Below are 20,348 nucleotides of genomic sequence, written 5' to 3'. Positions count from 1 at the left end.
AAAACACACCTATAGATAAACAAAAAAACACACCTAGTATATACCTTTGGTTTTTGTTTTTCTTTTCAACACAGGTTCATGATCAGCTGTGATTATACATGGGATTACAATAACAAAAAGGTGTCCGGATACCTTAAGATGAGTACGTGAACGCATTCAATTTCACACGTCACTTTACAAATGGTCTAAAAAAAACATCCGCTGTACAAAAATACAAAAATGCTGTTTCTCTCATGAGAGAAAAATTATTATAAATGACGTTTCATATGTCAAAAAATTCTTTATTATCGTTCTCATTTATCTTTTTTCCAACAAAAAAACGAAAAAAAGAAAAGACACAAAATTAAAACCATAAAAATACAAATTTTCTCTCCTATTAAATTCAACAAATGCATTGGCATTTTGTTTATTAAACAATACAATAATATTTACTTTATTAAATTGATTAAATTTTGAAAGATATCCAATGAAATTCTAAAAATCCAGACACAATAAAAAATATACCCGGCCTATAAAACAGATACGACACGACTTTGACGACGACGACATCACAGGAAGAATACAAAAAAAAAAAAATGGGCATCAACGTAAGTCGGCACGAAGATCTAAGCGAAAATGAATTTCTCAAGAAATTCGTCAGTCGCCAACATATTCCAACAGATGATTTAACTTTTTGGAATGGAATTCTAAACTATAATATTATTACTCCGACGACTAGGTTAGTTTTAAAGGGTTTTCTTAAAGAAATGTCGCCACCCAACAAGCGAGTTGTGTTGTGTTGGCAGTTTCTTGTCAATTTGTTTCTATTGAAGATAAATCCCATTTGACCTTAAATATTTTTTGTCTTCTATTCTTTTTAGTCAAGATCAATTGAGTCTAGATTCACGCATAGAATCACTATGTCAAGCTTTTCTAGCCAACAATTTGAAGACGGGAAATTTTGGTTCATTGATTTTGGTATTTCTTGACAAAGTTACCGAATTGTTATCACTCTCAGATCAAGAGAGGTAAGATTACCCTCTTCTTTTGTTGATTAAGAAAAATTCAAATAATCTCTTTTGATTTTAGTACAATGCACATTTGGCAAACTTTTAATGCATTGTTTATTATTCGATCGTTGGTTAAGTATATCAACGAAACTGGATCTGAGTTTCAGTTGCTACAGCATTTCGAAGCTGTTCCAACTCAAGAAACACTTAGTGGCGAGGGTAATGTTGAAGATGCTTCTGCTACTGAAAGTACAGCAATTGCAATTGAAGCTAAAGACGATTCACATGGACAACAACAGAAAACGAATGCTATGATTGCCATTGATGGTTCTAAATTTGAGACATTCTTTGATGCCATTGTTAATATTATTGTGGTAATTCCAGTCAAGTGAGTTGTGAGATTTAAGTAAAAAGTTCTTTTTTAATTGACTTTTTTTTCTTGTTTTTCTTTTAAGGGAATTTACCTACCATTTGCATTTGGAAGCAGTTAATGTGATTATTACACTTCTGTCGGTGCATCTATTTTCGACACAACCAGTCGAGAAGTCTGTTGTTTTCAGGTAAGGAGTTTAAACTTAATTAGATTTGAGCTGAATGAAGATAACAATAAATAAAATGCACGACTGGGTCGCACGAACTTGCTCTTGTAGTTCAAAGTATCTTTATCTTAAATATCTATTGGAAATTTAAGATTTTGTTTAGTGTCGAGAAACAAATGAAAAAAAAAAAATTGAAAGTCAAAAAATTTTTTTTTTTCAAAAACGTTATAGAAAAATTTTTTTTCAAAAACTTTTTTATTTTTTTTTTTTACATTTGACACTTTAAAATGATTTCTGTTAATTTTGAATAAAATTGACTCATCGTCGTTTTTTTTTTTTTCAAAAATGACTTTTGAATGCCATTCTTTAGAAAATATGTCAGCGGAGCAACCCAGAAAATTTGGGGTCATTCCGAAAACTCTAAATCAGGCATGTCAAACTCAATGGTAACGAAGGGCCAAAACAGCGAAATCAAAATTTGTATGGGCCGCAGAAAAAAGGAGAACTAAAATTTTTATAAAACAAATTTATGAAAAAACAGGAAAAATGATAACATTAATGTATTCCTTTTACCATGTTTTTTCTAAGACCAAGAATAGTTAGGATGTATCTTATAGGTAACTCATTCCTCTTAATGACTTAAATAACAACTCGCATCAACAGGTACATTTAACAGGAAAAAAGCGAAGAAAATCAAGAGAACTTGTCTTTCAAAGACATAAATCTGCAAGCCTTTTTTCATATTCAGTATTAAAGTTTATACTTTTTTGTGGATTATTTTTGATACGACCGATAAGGATAGATACGGATTAACTTAAAAAAAAAAAATTCATAAATTTCGATAAATAATAACGTGTAAAAGAGATTAAGCTCTTAAAGACATTTTCGTTTTGATACTACGATTTCGGAATAGGCTTGACGCTTGAGGCTCAAAGATTCTTTATTTGTGCATAATTGGGTCCTTGCCATAAAATTAAGAATGTCACGTTATACTTCAATACAAAAATTAAAGTATTGGATCGGTCTGGAAACTCTCCGGTCATGAAATCCATGGATAACGTCGTTTACAGCTTATTCCCTTTTGTAAGATATTTTTTATCAAAATTTAAAATCGACAAAAACTTTAAAAATTGAGCAACATGAAACAAAAATACCTAGCATTTTTTTCGCTTGGCCCTAATAATATGGCAAGGTACTGTAAATTATAAACTTAAACTCAAAATTATTAAAAATGTGGACTGGGCCGCAGAGTTATGCGTTGTGGGCCGCATGCGGCCCGCGGGCCGCAAGTTTGACATGCCTGCTCTAAATAGACTTAAATTCAAATTTTGCACAGCGCGTTTCTTCCCAACTATTCTGTTGTTTGTTTACTCTTTCGTCTCTCCTGTAAAATTTTGATTTTGGGAGTTACGAGGTTTTCTCGTGAGACCGACGTTATGCTTTGATGAAATATATGTATGAACTTAAAAAATATGTCAATTTTTGAAAAACGGCAACGCCATATTTCCGTTCTCCGAATTTTTTGGGAAAAACTAAAAACGCAGTTTTGTTAGAATCAATAAGATTATTACGTACACCAAATTTAATTGAAATCGTTAGAGCCGTTTTCGAGAAAGTTGCAATACCTCGAAAACGTTATATGGGAGATATGCGTTAAAAAAGTGATATTAAAAAAATTAAAAAAACAGGTCTAGGGAATTACGTAAAAATCATCTGTACCAAGTTTCAAGCAAATCCGTCCATCCGTTTAGGCCCTAGCTCGATGTACAGATGGACGCACAGACGCACAGACCGACGGACGGCATGACGAAAACTACTTTTTTGGTCTTCTCCATCATCGTAATATTGGTTTTGATTAAAACCTCGATTTTTTTTTCTACACGAAACCAATACTTGCCCTATAGAGCAAGTAAAAAGGAGCTAGAATATGAGTTGGGTACTCGTGTAAATGTGCTAAAGGGTGTAAAAAAAAAAACATTTTTCAGGAGAAGATATGATTTTTCCAAATATTACTATTTGGTATTAAGTTTGAAAATGGAATTGAGATTTTTTTCATGTCATTTTAATACCTGAATATGGTTCCATATATATTTTTTTTAAAGGGGCTTTTTTAAATCATGTCGAAAAATCGCTTATCCTATGTATTAAAGTTTTTTTTTTTTTGCCATGATACAAGTTTACGACCTTTGGTTGTTTATAAAGCACTTTTCTATGACTATATCTGTGATTTTTTGCCATTACTATCCGCATCCGCAGCTGACGTTTACATGCATTACAAAAACAACACGCAGCTGCCGATTAGAATAGAAACTAAAGACTAAACCAAGCTGCGGTTAGAATTTTGACGAAGTGTATAACTTTACGTTTTCCTTTCTCTTGGTGCCTGCATATAAGTGTTAATATTTGGGAAATCCTATTGCGGATAGCTTTGCCAAAAAACACGCCTTATGTTGATTCATTTTGTTCAAAATGAGAAAATTTGAATTTGCAAAATATTCTGCGATCTTCACTTCAACTAAGGGTTTAATTCTCTTTAAGCTCAGTGAGAAATTTGACTCGAGTCATTTATAGAATGAACAAGGGGGCTTTAAAATCGATATTGGACGATAACAGCTCTTTGATCTGTGGACTATGAATGATTGGCGAAAGACTCGTATTTTAACAGGATAACGAGCCTAAACACATCCAAGTTCATCGAGGATAACCTCGAACAAGAAGAAGACAAAATCCAATTGCATACATTTTTTAGAGCTCTTATTAATTGAAGATGTTGTTTTTGTTAACTATGCTAAGAAAAATAGAATAAAAATGAATTACTTACTGATTTAAAACTTTTTAAAAAGTTTATCAACTTGATCTCTAAGATCAAAGACCTGCGGTTTATTTTGTATAGTTTTCCATAGGAATTAATATCTAATGCTGTAATTTAATTTAAATTAATTATTTTCTTAGTTAACTTTTACTAAATTTTACAAACGCAAGCACATTGTAAAAGATTCAGCTCTCAACTAATTAGCACATAGCCCTAGTTGTCTTCTAATCTTACGGTTTGAATTACTTTTTTATGGTAAATTTTACAACTGCCTTTATTATAGTTAAACAAATGTTATCTACAAAGTTTTTAAAAATTTCCGCTTTATTCTTAAGTCACTCTTTAAATATAAATGAAAAGAGCTTGTCTATTGAAAATTAATTTAAAAACAAATTTTAAAAAGTTTTTTTCTCTCTATGCGTGCATCCCATCTTTAACACCGGATATGAAAATATTTATCGCAGCACTCTTATGTTTTTTTGATGGAAGTAGAATCAGTATTAATACTGTTGAATGGATGGACGCATAGAGAGAACAAAACTTTTTAAAAAATTTTTAAAATAAATTTTCAATAGATAAGCTCTTTTTTTTATATTTAAAGAGTGACTGAAGTAACGTAAGTAATATGGAATTTTAAGTTATTTTTAGAGCTCTTTTGTCTGTTGGAAAATTTGGATCACTCAAACTTTGAAATTTAAATAAATAAGAAAAGCTTACACCTCGGGCTTGGGAAAAACTGAAAAAAATTAAAAAAAAAAAATAGTCCAGCAATAGCTAATTTTGGGGATGAAAGTATAGCCAAATTCTGAAAATCCAGATTTTACGGTCTATGCGCTATTTTCTGGGAGAGTTTTAAAATGTATCAAACGAACCACAAAATTAAACAAAAAAGTCTACAAAAAAGATCCGTTCCTTAGTTCTATTGGTTATAAATTAAAATATTAGGGTCTACAGGCTCAGGGAAAACTTCAGATTTGAATGAATTTTTAGTTCAATATTTAGCCCATATTTAATTACATTATTTGAAATGTTATTTTATTTGCCTTCTCTTACAGAACAATTTTCAAATGTCAACATTCGAATGTGTTGATGAGTGCTCTCCTTCATTTCGTGTCACGCATGGTCGAAGTGCCTAGCACAATGTTTGGTGCCGGTCATTCTGGATCATTTGTCTATGGCATTGCTGAATCATTGATGTCGATATTTACTTTCCGTAAACCCCAAGATGCTTTAGCACCAAACTTGGCTGGCGCTGAATTATCACAACAATTCCGAGAACACTACCCTTTGGCGAATCAAAGTCTTCTACTAATACTTATTCTAACCAATCATTGTACCACAAAAGACAATCCATTCCGAACTAGTTTATTTGGCTGTTCCGATTCGAAGGACTCACCCAAAGATGGAGCGACATTTAAAATTGACTTTACCGCCGTCTACGATACACTTTGTCGCATTGTTACAATTGATCAAGCAACACTTTTGCTCTACTTGCTATTGCATAGAAATGAGAGATTCTTTAGATTTGTGATGGTACAAAATGATTTGGAACATTTAGTGGTGCCCATATTACAGACGTTATACAATGCTCCCGATAGTACGTCTCATCATATTTACATGTCGCTGATTGTCCTTTTGATTTTGAGTGAAGATGATGCTTTCAATAAAAATGTTCACACTATTGTAAGTATTTTTTCTGTTCCATGAAAGTCTTTAAATTTAACTGTTTCTTCTGATAGCTCCTTAAAAACATTGGTTGGTATACAGAGCGAACAATTTCTGAAATTTCTCTTGGTGGCCTTCTCATATTGGTGGTCATACGAACGATTCAATATAATATGCTTAAAATGCGAGATAAGTATCTCCATACAAATTGTTTGGCAGCCTTGGCCAATATGTCTGGACAATTCCGATCATTGCATCCGTATGTGGCTCAACGATTAATAAGTTTATTTGAAACCCTTGCCCGCAAACATGCTCGTGTTGATGCTCAGCTCAAAGAACCCGTTAATGGATCTGTGACAGTAAATGTTGCAACAACACCCGAAGACATGCTTGCCGATCTAACGGTCTTGGAAGAAGTTCTTCGAATGGTTCTTGAGATTTTGAATTCCTGCCTGTCAAATCAGTTGGTCTATTGTCCGAATTTGGTTTATACGTTGCTCTATAAACGGAGTGTCTTTGAAGCTTTTCGAAGTCATCATGCCTTCCAGGATATCATACAGAATATTGATATGGTTTGAATTGGATGATGAATTTGGTACTGGATCAATATTTAATATTTTTTTAATTCATAGGTCGTTGGATTCTTCTCATCTCGCCTGCAAAGGGTTCAAGATCAACGCGGGGAGCTTGGAGTGAGTGAAGTTTTCGAAGTTATATCGAAAGGTGCTAGTCAATGGTCTAGCGATCGTCTAAGGGTAAAATAACTAACTCAATTTATTTTTACTGTCGTTAACCTTTTTTTTGTTTTGTAGAAATTCCCTGATCTTAAATTCAAATATGTCGAGGAAGATGCACCAGAAGAATTTTTCATTCCTTACGTTTGGACGCTAGTATGCAAATATGGATGTGTACACTTTAGTTCGGAGAGTATCAAAGGAGTGACGACCGATATAATTTGCTAATATTAATAAATAGCATAAAAAAGAAACAACTAAACGATACAAAATAAAAATGAAAAAACAAAGAAAAATCAAAATAATAAAAATAAAAAAAAAAACATTCTTAAAGAAATGCATGGAATGAATGAGTGATATTTGACTGAAGTTTTATTACATTCAAACACAAAACACACCCTGCAAACATGCAACAACACACACATTACATACATAATATACATAAATATATATGTTTTAATTTAAGTCCTTAGCTAACGATTTATTAATTTTTGTGTTTTTTTAAATTTATTTGCCCTTTCAAATTGGTGTAATAATTTTATCTATTTGTTAAAATATATATTTCCGGTGATCATCCTTTTTTGTTCCTCGGTATAAATGGTAAAAAAGATTTTCTAAAATTAATACCCTGCTAACGAATTAAAGACAAAAATAATACAAAAAAAAAAAACAATAAAATTAAAAATAAGAAGACAAAAGAAAATATTTTGCTACGATGAAAAAGAAAGAAATGGTACATACAAAGAGATATGTACGAGAATATTATTTAATCCCCCTCTAATGTCCAGAAAATATAATAAAAAAACTAATTATTTCAAAACCAAAACACATTATTATTATTGATTATTATTATATTCAAAAATATTGGCAATACAGATTTAAATGTTATTTAAAATAAATAAAAAATAAATAAAATTATGATAATAATTTTTAATTATTTGTGTTGTTATTATAATATTATAATTATTATTAATATTATATTTCTCGTATGAATATGTTTAATTGTAAAAATATAAAAATGAAGAATAAGCAAAACAATAAAAAATGCTTTGGAAATCGAAATATTTTATTTGCTTTTTTTTTCTTTAAAAACTTCATGTAAACATTTAATAAGTGGAAAGAAATCACCCCTTGCTGGTTATTCCATGAAGTTACGATGTCGAACCGTAACCATGTATGTATTTGTATAATGGCTGTCGCAATTTTGTCTGTCTGTTTGAGTATGTGTTTGTCTATCTTTATATCTTGATCTACAGCTTAACCCATGGTGCATCTTTCTCATTGGTCAATCTCCACTGGTCAAGACGTAAAGAAACATTTTCTCCAAGTCTTCGACTAAAATCTTTGACTAAAATCTTCGTCTAAAATCTTCGTTTAAAATCGGCGATTAAAGTCGACGACGAAAGTCTTCGATTAAAGTCGACGATTAAAGTCGACGATTAAAGTCGACGATTAAAATCGACGACTAAAGTCGACGACTAAAGTCGACGACTAAAGTCGACGACTAAAGTCGACGACTAAATTCGACGACTAAATTCGACGACTAAAGTCGACGACTAAAGTCGACGACTAAAGTCGACGACTAAAGTCGACGACTAAAGTCGACGACTAAAGTCGACGACTAAAGTCGACGACTAAAGTCGACGACTAAAGTCGACGACTAAAGTCGACGACTAAATTCGACGACTAAAGTCGACGACTAAAGTCGACGACTAAAGTCGACGACTAAAGTCGACGACTAAAGTCGACGACTAAAGTCGACGACTAAAGTCGACGACTAAAGTCAACGACTAAAGTCGACGACTAAAGTCGACGACTAAAGTCGACGACTAAAGTCGACTACAAAAGTCGACGACAAAAGTCGACGACAAAAGTCGACGACAAAAGTCGACGACAAAAGTCGACGACAAAAGTCTTCGACAAAAGTCTTCGACAAAAGTCGACGACAAAAGTCGACGACAAAAGTCGACCACAAAAGTTGACGACAAAAGTCGACGACAAAAGTCGACGACAAAAGTCGACGACAAAAGTCGACCACAAAAGTCGACGACAAAAGTCGACCACAAAAGTCGACCACAAAAGTCGACCACAAAAGTCAAAGACTAAAGTCGACGACTAAGGTCTTCGACTAAAGTCGTCGACTAAAGTCGTCGACTAAGGTCTTCGACTAAGGTCGTCGACTAAAGTCTTCGACTAAAGTCTTCAACTAAAGTCTTCGACTAAAGTCTTCGACTAAAGTCTTCGACTAAAGTCTTCGACTAAAGTCTTCGACTAAAGTCTTCGACTAAAGTCTTCGACTAAAGTCTTCGACTAAAGTCTTCGACTAAAGTCTTCGACTAAAGTCTTCGACTAAAGTCTTCGACTAAAGTCTTCGACTAAATTCTTCGACTAAAGTCTTCGACTAAAGTCTTCGACTAAAGTCTTCGACTAAAGTCTTCGACTAAAGTCTTCGACTAAAGTCTTCGATAAAAGTCTTCGATAAAAGTCTTCGATAAAAGTCTTCGATAAAAGTCTTCGATAAAAGTCTTCGATAAAAGTCTTCGATAAAAGTCTTCGATAAAAGTCTTCGATAAAAGTCTTCGATAAAAGTCTTCGATAAAAGTCTTCGATAAAAGTCTTCGATAAAAGTCTTCGATAAAAGTCTTCGATAAAAGTCTTCGATAAAAGTCTTCGATAAAAGTCTTCGATAAAAGTCTTCGATAAAAGTCTTCGATAAAAGTCTTCGATAAAAGTCTTCGATAAAAGTCTCTTACAAAAGTCTTCTACAAAAGTCTTCGACAAAAGTCTTCGACAAAAAACGACGACAAAAGTCGACGACAAAAGTCGACGACAAAAGTCGACGAAAAAATTCGACGACAAAGGTCGACGACAGAAGTCGACGACAGAAGTCGACGAGAAAAGTCGACGAGAAAAGTCGACGAGAAAAGTCGACGACAGAAGTCGACGACAAAAGTCGACGACAAAAGTCGACTACAAAAGTCGACGACAAAAGTCGACGACAAAAGTCGACGACAAAAGTCGACGACAAAAGTCGACGACAAAAGTCGACGACAAAAGTCGACGACAAAAGTCGACGACAAAAGTCGACGACAAAAGTCGACGACAAAAGTCGACGACAAACACCGCTTTATTAAAAGCTCCAACTGGTTTAATTAGTGAGGAATTTCCTCACAAAATCATGGTATCACAACGGACCAATAAATGGTCTAAGTGTGTCAGTTGTTTTCCTGACAGCCATTTCTACCTAACCTAACCTAACCTAAGTCGACGACAAAAGTCGATGACAAAAGTCGACGACAAAAGTCGACGACAAAAGTCGACGACAAAAGTCGACAACAAAAGTCGACGACAAAAGTCGACGACAAAAGTCTTCGACAAAAGTCTTCGACAAAAGTCGACGACAAAAGTCGACGACAAAAGTCGACGAAAAAATTCGACGACAAAGGTCGACGAGAAAAGTCGACGAGAAAAGTCGACGACAGAAGTCGACGACAAAAGTCGACGACAAAAGTCGACTACAAAAGTCGACGACAAAAGTCGACGACATAAGTCGACGACAAAAGTCGTCGACAAAAGTCGTCGACAAAAGTCGTTGACTAAAGTCGTTGACTAAAGTCGTTGACTAAAGTCGTTGACTAAAGTCGTTGACTAAAGTCGTCGACAAAAGTCGTCGACAAAAGTCGTTGACTAAAGTCGTTGACTAAAGTCGTTGACTAAAGTCGTCGACTAAAGACGTCGACAAAAGTCGTCGACTAAAGTCGTCGACAAAAGTCGTCGACAAAAGTCGTCGACAAAAGTCGTTGACTAAAGTCGTTGACTAAAGTCGTTGACTAAAGTCGTCGACAAAAGTCGTCGACAAAAGTCGTTGACTAAAGTCGTTGACTAAAGTCGTTGACTAAAGTCGTCGACTAAAGTCGTCGACTAAAGTCGTCGACTAAAGTCGTCGACAAAAGTCGTCGACAAAAGTCGTCGACAAAAGTCGTCGACAAAAGTCGTCGACAAAAGTCGTCGACAAAAGTCGTCGACAAAAGTCGTCGACAAAAGTCGTCGACTAAAGTCGTCGACTAAAGTCGTCGACAAAAGTCGTCGACAAAAGTCGTCGACAAAAGTCGTCGACAAAAGTCGTCGACAAAAGTCGTCGACAAAAGTCGTCGACAAAAGTCGTTGACAAAAGTCGTCGACAAAAGTCGTCGACAACAGTCGTTGACTAAAGTCGTTGACTAAAGTCGTCGACAAAAGTCGTCGATTAAAGTCGTCGACAAAAGTCGACGACAAAAGTCGTCGACAAAAGTCGTCGACAAAAGTCGTCGACAAAAGTCGTCGACAAAAGTCGTCGACAAAAGTCGTTGACTAAAGTCGTTGACTAAAGTCGTTGACTAAAGTCGTTGACTAAAGTCGTCGACTAAAGTCGTCGATTAAAGTCGTCGACTAAAGTCGTCGACAAAAGTCGTCGACAAAAGTCGTCGACAAAAGTCGTCGACTAAAGTCGTTAATTGATGATTGTGATTTTGTTTGTATTTGGTGAAATAGACCAATGATTCCAATTGCGGGGACAAGTTTCGAGTCGAAAATCTGGGACTTGCCTGTATTGACAAGGTTGCAGATAAAAGTGGTCCGAAGGAGTCTTCAAGTCTTTTTCTAATTCTTTTACCATTGAGTTGAAACCTACAGTATAAATTGTTTCAATTTCTTAAATTTCATATTTATGAGCAGATGCTTTTTTACTCATTGACATAATTGCTTTATTCATATATAAAATAGAAATAAAAAATTTTACACACACACAAAATGTGAACTTCGTTCTCCACTATGGCGTATACGTACTTTTTATGATGTTTATGGAAAAGATTATAGTTTACAAAATAAAAACTATCTTCAATGCATAAGAAATTAAAGATCCGTCTGTTGTTTGATGAGTTGATATTCTCATTGTCAAATGTGTCTTCTAAAGTTGTAACCCCGTGGACAACAAATGCTTTTAACAAACATTCTCACTAATTAAGCATTTTCAATTTCAATAAAATAAAAAATAATGTCATCATATTAATATATTTAATGAAACAGATAAACCAACAATATAATAAATAATAACGAAAAACAAACACCTCTTTCTTCTCTCCATATAATACCACATAAATGAATAATGTGCATAATATTTTTTTTCCGATGAAACAAACCCCACATGGTGTTCAAATGGAAATAAACCTAAATTACCTACGGAAATATGGTCTAATGACCTAATTATTGCCACCAGAAAAAAAAAATAAGGCAGGCGGCGGCAACGAACACTGAGATGCCTATGCCTACAAAGCTCTATGCTGAAATGCACACAGAAGAGAAATATGGGTTTTAAGGGTGAGTTCTTCAGATTTTTTCAGGCATACACTTTCATCCTAAATAATAAAATTAATGGTAGCTAATTAGCTCCAGCAACCACCCGCACAAAAAAAGCCTGGCTCATTTTTAGTCGCCAAAAACGAAACTGTGTAGGCAGACACTTCTGAATGCACTGAACCGGATTACAATCATAATTAATGACACCACCTGTCAGGGTACAAGAACCCTCTATATATCGTGTGTAGGTGGGTTTATAGGCAGCAAGCAAAGGTACAACCAGCAAACTTGCTTGTGTGGACTACATTGTCGACGACACAACTCTACGACACAGCCTACAAAAGCAACGACAACGACACGAAAGCGATTGGGCACTCTCCGACTCTGACTCCGAATCCGTGTGATTCATGAAGTGTGGCGTAAATTGAAAGTGAAATTCACCAGGTAGGCTTTTGTAGTTGCCGCGTTTCTACCGCCCGCCCGCTGCAGCCACTCGCTGGTCGGTAAACAGAGACAGAGATGAGCAGCGAGGCAGCAGCTCTGTGCACGAGTGCCTTTGGGGTTTTTGTATGAGGAGCGCCCGGTGTGTGGCGCTTTGTCAGTGTTGTCATCATCGATTTGCAGCTCAGTGAGCCGATGGCATTGTTTTCTTGACCATGTCTTATGGAATTTCCAATTATATATATATATATTTTTTGCACACCTCTTTCTGGTCCGGCTGTGGTGGCCGAATGGTGATGGTTGATTTGACGAATTTTTTTGTACGTACTTATTTCAACATGGAGTCTATGGAAATTCCATTAACTGTTTTGGTTTGATGTACATTATATCGAGTCCATTTACGGGGATTCCCGTACACAATTTAGTCGTACTGAAGTATATTTAGTGAAGCCTTTTGGTGATGAAAGTCACGTAGCTAAAATGCATTTTGGCAGAGACGCACGCACAGGCGCATCCCGAAATTGCAATAATATGGAGTTCCGTGACGAAATATTATTCCATGATTTCATGACCATTAAAAACTATACTCCCTCTGTGGGTTATATTTATACAAAGAGTCATTATTATGATGCAGAATAAACCGTTTTACAGTAATGCGCCATTAATTCGGATAAGAAATTGCATTTTTCAGCATGATGCAAAATTAAATAAACAAACACCACATGGAGCAACTGAGCGACTGAAACGTGGACTAAGATGAACATTGGTTCTATTAGATCCATCAGGCGCTATGGCACATAAGTAACCTTTTCAGGAACTTGAGGGAAATCGACCTACTTTGGTGGTGCTTCGGTGGTACTTCGGTGGTGCTTCGGTGGTGCTTTGGTGGTGCTTCGGTGGTTCTTCGATGGTGCTTCGGTGGTGCTTCTGTGGTGCTTAGGTGGTGCTTCGATGGTGCTTCGGTTGTGCTTCGGTTGTGCTTCAGTGGTGCTTCGGTGGTGCTTCGTTGGTGCTTCGGTGGTGCTTCGGTGGTGCTTCAGTGGTGTTTCGGTGGTGCTTCGGTGGTGCTTCGGTGGTGCTTCGGTGGTGCTTCCGTAGTGCTTTGGTGGTGCTTTGGTGGTGCTTTGGTGGTGCTTTGGTGGTGCTTTGGTGGTGCTTTGGTGGTGCTTTGGTGGTGCTTTGGTGGTGCTTTGGTGGTGCTTTGGTGGTGCTTCGGTGGTTCTTCGATGGTGCTTCGGTAGTGCTTTGGTGGTGCTTTGGTGGTGCTTTGGTGGTGCTTTGGTGGTGCTTTGGTGGTGCTTTGGTGGTGCTTTGGTGGTGCTTTGGTGGTGCTTTGGTGGTGCTTTGGTGGTGCTTTGGTGGTGCTTCAGTGGTGCATCGGTGGTGCTTCGGTGGTGCCTCAGGGGTGCTTTTGTGGTGTTTCGGTGGTGATTCGGCGGTCAAAAAATATTAATTCTTTTAAAATTAATTTTAATTTTTTCTCGGTCAGACCGAAATTTTGTTTCCAAAGGATAAATTCAAAACCAAGTGAAACGCCTGATTAAAACTGATCCGAACAAACGATTTGGCGTCTACAAAGCTTTACAAATACGGCGTTAACTTCCGTAATCCTTTATAGAAGCAAAATTGTTGGTTGGGCTGTTCCTGTAAATTCATTCTCTATCAAAGAACTTTAGATACAAGTTTGACTTTAATCATCTTGGTTCTGAAAACTGGGTCAAAGGATTTGTTATTTTCAGGATTAATTTTCTTATTCGTCAGTAATCTTTACTCAAATTTCTACCTTCAAAAGATTATATAATCCAATCTTCTATTTATGACTAGAGAGGCTTTACTGTATTTCGCACATGCGGTTCCATATTTCTTGTATTATAATGTACTACACACAATATGTTCGCTAAAAAAAATTGCTGTGTTTGTAAATTTATGAAAGATAGCTCTGAGTCAGTTCCAGAGGGGTTCATTATTATGATCGCATAACAATTACTACTTATCATTATTATTTTTCTTCTTTGTTATGGTGAAATTTTAAATTTTAGCAAAACAAGCCTCTCTTCTTTAATTTTATTTAAATACCAAAAGATAGTAAGAGGAGGTATAACGTAATGTTTATGTAGTTTGGACCAAACTCAACTATCTATGATTAATCATTGCCTAAGTCAAGAAAAAGGTCAACAAACTTTCACAATAATGATTTGTTGTTTGTTTATTTTTTTGTTTTTGTTTGTTTATTTAGGGACCGTATAATGATTGTTTTGAATCTTGAATAATGTCTGTGTACACTTTTTGAGTTTTTTTTTTTTTAATTTTATTGTTAAATATGTTTACTTTAGAGTTGGAGTGTAAAAACGATTTATTATTTAACTTAACCTCTGCCTTTGGAGATGTAAGTTAAGTATCATAGTGAAACTATTGAAAAGAGTCTGAGCATCACTTATTGCTTTCGTTATGTTTTCATTTTTGTTTTGTTTTTTTTTTGTTTTTTAATGCTATTTGAATTACCTTATTATTAAGAAATAAAGTTAAAGAAAAGTGTACAAATTGTGGGTACTGAGATGTCACAATGATAATGGATAAATCATAGCAAACATTGTTAGATATTAGCTAAAAGCTTATAATAGGAGCAAGAAATGAGTCTACTCAGCAAGTATCTCAAATAAAGATCTGTGTTGAAATCTACGGATAAGTGCTACGTTGGTTATTTGAAACAGCAAAGATGAGAAGTGAAGAGGGTTGTTCAATTTATTTTTATTTATTTTTAACATGGATTTAGAAACGTTCCCAGTAGCCAACATTTTCTTAAACCAGTAGTTTAGAAAAATCAAGGTAGAACGAGGGATATCTAGACCATTAGAAAGGCAAGCTTTTAGGATTTTAAAATTAGTACATTGGCTACATTCTATAATTCTAGCAATGAGAAAATTGTTCAAGAAACATTTTGAATCAAAACGAAGTTCATAAAAGAAAAATTAATTCCATTTTAATTCACAATATTTCTCATCACTATTTAGTGGAGTAACTAAAGCTCAAAAATTGGCAATATTAGGGAACCCGGCCGAACAGCTTAGATTTTGATGATCTTTTTTTTCAAACGTCCGTCGGTAATTAAAAATACTTCAAAGTCTATATATTAAAAATTGCCGGTGTTGCCGTTTTGATTTTTTAAATTTGATTTTTCAAAAATTTTTCTTAAATTTCATAAATTAATTGATGCCAAAAGATTGTCTAGGAAATTCAAGGAAAAAAATATATGGGAGTGAGGGACAATCTTCCATCGTTCAAGCGATAGATGCAATTTTCTTATTAATTGACTTCAAATACAAAAAAAAATATTTGAACACAACGGCAACACCTACAATATTCAAATATACATTTTTAAAAAGCCAGAAGCCTAGTCATATTTGTAAAATTAAAATTAAGTTAATTGAAATAAGGGCTTTTGAAATAATGGTAACTGAACTCAGATTTTTGAAAAAAAAAATTATTGAAAAAATTTTAATATGTCGTGCAAATAAAATGCATTTATTTTAAAAAAATTTTGGCCGCATTTATTATGATTTCAAATTATAAAAGGAAATGTCAATATGTATTACGGTTTATGAAAAAAATTAAAAAGTATTTCATTTTCGAAGAACTTTATTTAATAAAAGTTTTGAAAAAAAATTTAACTTATTTTTTTTTTTAAGTTCAACATATAAACATAAAATTATTTTTTATTCATTTAATAACCCTTACTGTTGAAAGTTAAATAGCAAAAATTTAAAGTTCTTATTTACCAAAGCCTTTGAGAAAATTAATTATGTCAATGCAAAAATTCAGTTTTTATCCAAAAAAAAAACCCATTGAAATTGAAGTAATTTTTAATTTTTTTTTCAAAAGTGTGATATATGTTACCTTTTCTGCTCCGGAATTCAACTGATAATATTTATGGCCAAAAATTTTTTTTAAATAAATTCATATTTTATTAGAAAAAGTTTGGAAAAAAGTCATTTTAAATTTTTTTAATAACATTTTTTTTTTTAATTCTGAGTTTGAGGACCATTTTTTCAAAAACTATTAATTAAATTTAGTGGATTTAAATTTAAGAGATAAGAATGAGCTTCTGGCTTTTTAAAAATGTATTTTAAAATATTGTAGGTGTTACCGTTGTTTTCAAAATATTTTTTTTTGTGTTTGAAGTCAGAATTTTAGAAAATTGCATTTATCGCTTAAACGATGGAAGATTGTCCCTTACTCCTTTATATTTTTTTTCCTTAAATTACCTAGAGAATCTTTTGCTATCACTTGTTTTATGAAATTAAATTTAATCAAAAAAAATATTTTTGTTCAAAAAAAATTTAATTTTAATTTTAAAAAACGATACGGCAACATTGGCAATTTTTAATCTATAGACTTTAAAGTATTTTTAATTACCTACGTTTGAAAAATAAAATGCACGACTGGGTCGCACGTACTTGCTCTTGTAGTTCACAGTATCTTTATCTTAAATATCTATTGGAAATTTAAGATTTTGTAGAAAAAAAAAAAATAAAAAAAAAAAAAAACAAAAGTTTAAAAATTAAATTAAAAAATTTTTTTTTTCAAAAATGTTTTTAAAAATATTTTTTTTTAACATTTTATACTTAATGATCTCTGTAAATTTTAAATAAAATAACTAATGCTTTGATGAAATATATGAACTTAAAAAATATGTCAATTTTTGAAAAACGGCAACGCCATATTTCCGTTCTCCGCATTTTTTGAGAATCAATAAGAGTATTCCGCACACCAAATTTGATCGAAATCGTTAGAGCCGTTTTCGAGAAATTTGCAATACCTCGAAAACGTTATATGGAAGCTATGCGTTAAAATGGAGATATTAAAAAATTAAAAAAACGGGTCTAGGGAATTACGTAAAAATCATCTGTACCAAGTTTCAAGCAAATCCATCCATACGTTTAGGCCCTAGCTCGATGTACAGATGGACGCACAGACGCACACACGCACAGACGCACAGACCGACGGACGGCATGACGAAAACCACTTTTTTGATCTTCTCCATCATCGTAATGTTGGTTTTGATTAAAACCTCGATTTTTTTTTTCTACACGAAACCAATACTTGCCCTATAGAGCTTTAGTTACTCTATTAATTCTCAATATGAGAGTTACAGAATGTAGGCAGAGATCTATTTTCAATCGGGTTTCTAGTGTTTTTATTAAGCTTCTAAGAAGTTCTATGCTACTAGGATTAAGAACTAAAAATTATTATTATTATATTCTTTAATCTAGGTATTAGTTAATGTATACAAGATTTTAATCTTCTCCACTTTTTTCGAGAATTGGAATGGACCGCGCTTCGAAGCAGTTTCAGATCTCATCTCAGCACTTGAGCAAAAAAAGCCAAAGGAATACAAGATTTTAATCTTCTCTAAATTGGTCAATAAATCATCTTTTATTTCATTCCAATTCTCTTCTGTTTTGTTCTTGACTTAATTTAAAACTTTTAGCTGATTGCATAAAGGGTAACTTGACTTGAACGTTGTTGTCGATACCCGGAGGAGTTTTAAAACCTGCTAATTGGGACACTCTATAATCGGACCACCTCCTAATCGGACCGCACTTAATGCTCTCCCTGCTATTTTTCATATAAATTTCCCTCTATAATCGGGACAACTGCTAATCGGACCATGGACCACCTTTATAACATTCTTTGCTTATTGTTTTACCTGTTTAATTGGACCAAAAGTAAAAAATATGAAACATGTGTGTTCAATGTTCATGTACATATGCATCCCATTTTTTTTCTTGGCCAATTTTGCAAAGTTAAATTTGTTATATGCGGGGATTCCTCAAAATGTTTAATTTTATTTTTCGTTTCTTGGCAAAGGAAACAATTTGACAGTGCAATAGAGTTTTTGAAGTTGATTGTTTTGTGGAAGCCTTTTGAAATTTGTTGGTACCTATATTTATTGTCATTTTTAAGTGGGTTAGAGGAATGAATGAGAGAAAATTTTTTCTAAATGGACCGGTCCGATTAAAAAGGAACCTCTATAAGTGGACCACCTCCTAATCGGACCACTTTTCTTCGGTCCCAAGGGTGGTCCAATTAAACAGGTTTTACTGTAGTTTGTTCTCAAATTTCTGAGCCAAGAGAGGTTTTTCACTGAGTGTTAAAGTAATCTGACTTGAGAAAATTGTTGTCTTTATTTGTCCATGATAAAAAGATATCATTCGTCAACTTTGTTTTAGACTAAGTGCCAGATCGATAGCGAATCGAATTTTTATTTCGACAGAATGCTAACCGCTACTTTACATTATTTTAACAACAACAATTAAAATATCAATTTTGATATGATTATCAGACCTCAAGTACATTTTCAAATTACTAGGACCCAAGTCTACTTGGGCTGTTTTTAAGATGGAATTAATTGTTTTGAAACCATTTTCACACGACATGAACTATGAATCTGAACATTTTTACTTTTCATAAAGTCCTAAAATCAAAAAATGGACTTGAGCTCTTTTTGCAGGATACCGACGATATATCATTATGACATTTTTAAGTTGATAATGAAAAATTCACTTTGACAATTGATTCGTTTATTTTCAAAACATGATAAGTCCACTTTTTTTTCAAAATTCTTTTTTTTAAATGAATATGTTCTTGGGGGATAACCACACCTCCCTTCAAAACAAGAAGCATATCTACTCAGTCTATATTCGATTTTACAGCTAAGCGAAAAAAATTTTTATTGTCAAAACATCATAAAAGTCATAAAAAAATTGTATATTCATTTTAAAACTAATTTCACATTCGTTTATTTTCAAAGTATGATAAGTCCAAAATCGTTTTTATTTTTTATCTTTTAAACAATCGGTCCAAAAAGTAAATACCAAACGATATTCTGTAGCTAGGTAAAAGTTCTACAAAATATATTTTTTATACATTTTTCTACACTTAACAAAAGAAAATAGAACGTTTTTTTCTTCTACTGAAAAATTTGAAATCATGGACTTATCATGTTTTGAAAATAAATGATTCAATTTAAACATCAATATTGACTATATTTTAAGTTTCAGTTTATTATGATGTCGTTACTCGAGTTAAAAATTTTTTCAAGATTTTCTCTTGCGTTTGGCCACTTTAGTTACTTATTACGTGAAGAACAAACAAATCATTTCTATAGCTTAAGCAATACTAACTGAGGAAATCATCAAGTAAATGCTTGAGCAAAAACTCTGAAAATTTTTCTCAGAAGTGTGCTTGAGAGAAATGTTAACTTGCTTGAGTGCTATGAATTCCATTCGTAGTTACACTTACTTTACGTGGTTCATCAGTATATTCTTTCAGTTTCATATGATTCACACTCATTTATGCCATAATTATAATTAAGTACCTTTTCGTGAATAAAACAAAGAGTTAACGCCATATTTAGCATTGACTTTTATTTATCTGTCTAACTGTTCATTAATCAAAATAAAGATTAACTTTTGCAGTTAACTCATAGTTTGTAAATTAATTAATTTCAAATGGCTAATCAACACATCAACATACACTGACAAGTATCATAATTTTTGCATTAGGTACTATTCTCAGTTGAGTTGTAAAAGGTTTCAAGACAAGCTAAAATTTCCAAACCCAAAGATTTCAAAATTAGTTATCATTTTTGTACATCATTGCAAAAACTTGTTGCAAATGTTTGATACGTATAAGGAAATACTCAGCTTCAAACTTTATTCAAAGCACCAACCCTCTTGCGAAAGACTAAAAGTCTATTTTTAACTTTTAATCAAAAAAAAAAATTTAACAACTTGTTTATACATTGAAACTACTTTTTTTTCTTTTATTTATA

The 20,348-nt window shown here is 33.4% G+C and overlaps 2 protein-coding genes across 2 annotated transcripts; one reads left to right on the top strand and one right to left on the bottom strand.

Annotated features, from left to right (window-relative positions):
* Positions 1-293: 293 nt before the first annotated feature.
* On the top strand, positions 294-7,637 carry LOC129905773 (dymeclin). Its single transcript, XM_055981342.1, has 8 exons — positions 294-718; positions 861-1,007; positions 1,069-1,377; positions 1,445-1,549; positions 5,396-6,023; positions 6,080-6,577; positions 6,638-6,760; positions 6,818-7,637. Exons 1-8 carry the CDS (start codon positions 576-578, stop codon positions 6,965-6,967), a joined length of 2,103 nt encoding a protein of 700 aa, XP_055837317.1. The 5' UTR covers positions 294-575; the 3' UTR covers positions 6,968-7,637.
* A 5,710-nt stretch (positions 7,638-13,347) lies between these two features.
* LOC129911784 (uncharacterized) lies at positions 13,348-19,867 on the bottom strand. The gene is made up of 2 exons (XM_055989706.1): positions 19,822-19,867; positions 13,348-13,922 (listed from the first exon to the last, which is right to left on the bottom strand). The coding sequence occupies exons 1-2, from the start codon at positions 19,865-19,867 to the stop codon at positions 13,348-13,350; spliced, it is 621 nt and encodes a 206-aa protein (XP_055845681.1).
* Between the last annotated feature and the right edge of the window lie 481 nt (positions 19,868-20,348).

This window comes from Episyrphus balteatus, chromosome 1, assembly GCF_945859705.1.
Source record: "Episyrphus balteatus chromosome 1, idEpiBalt1.1, whole genome shotgun sequence".
NCBI lineage: Eukaryota > Metazoa > Arthropoda > Insecta > Diptera > Syrphidae > Episyrphus > Episyrphus balteatus.
Note: the sequence above shows the minus strand (reverse complement) of the source record. Positions and strands in the feature narration are given on the sequence as shown.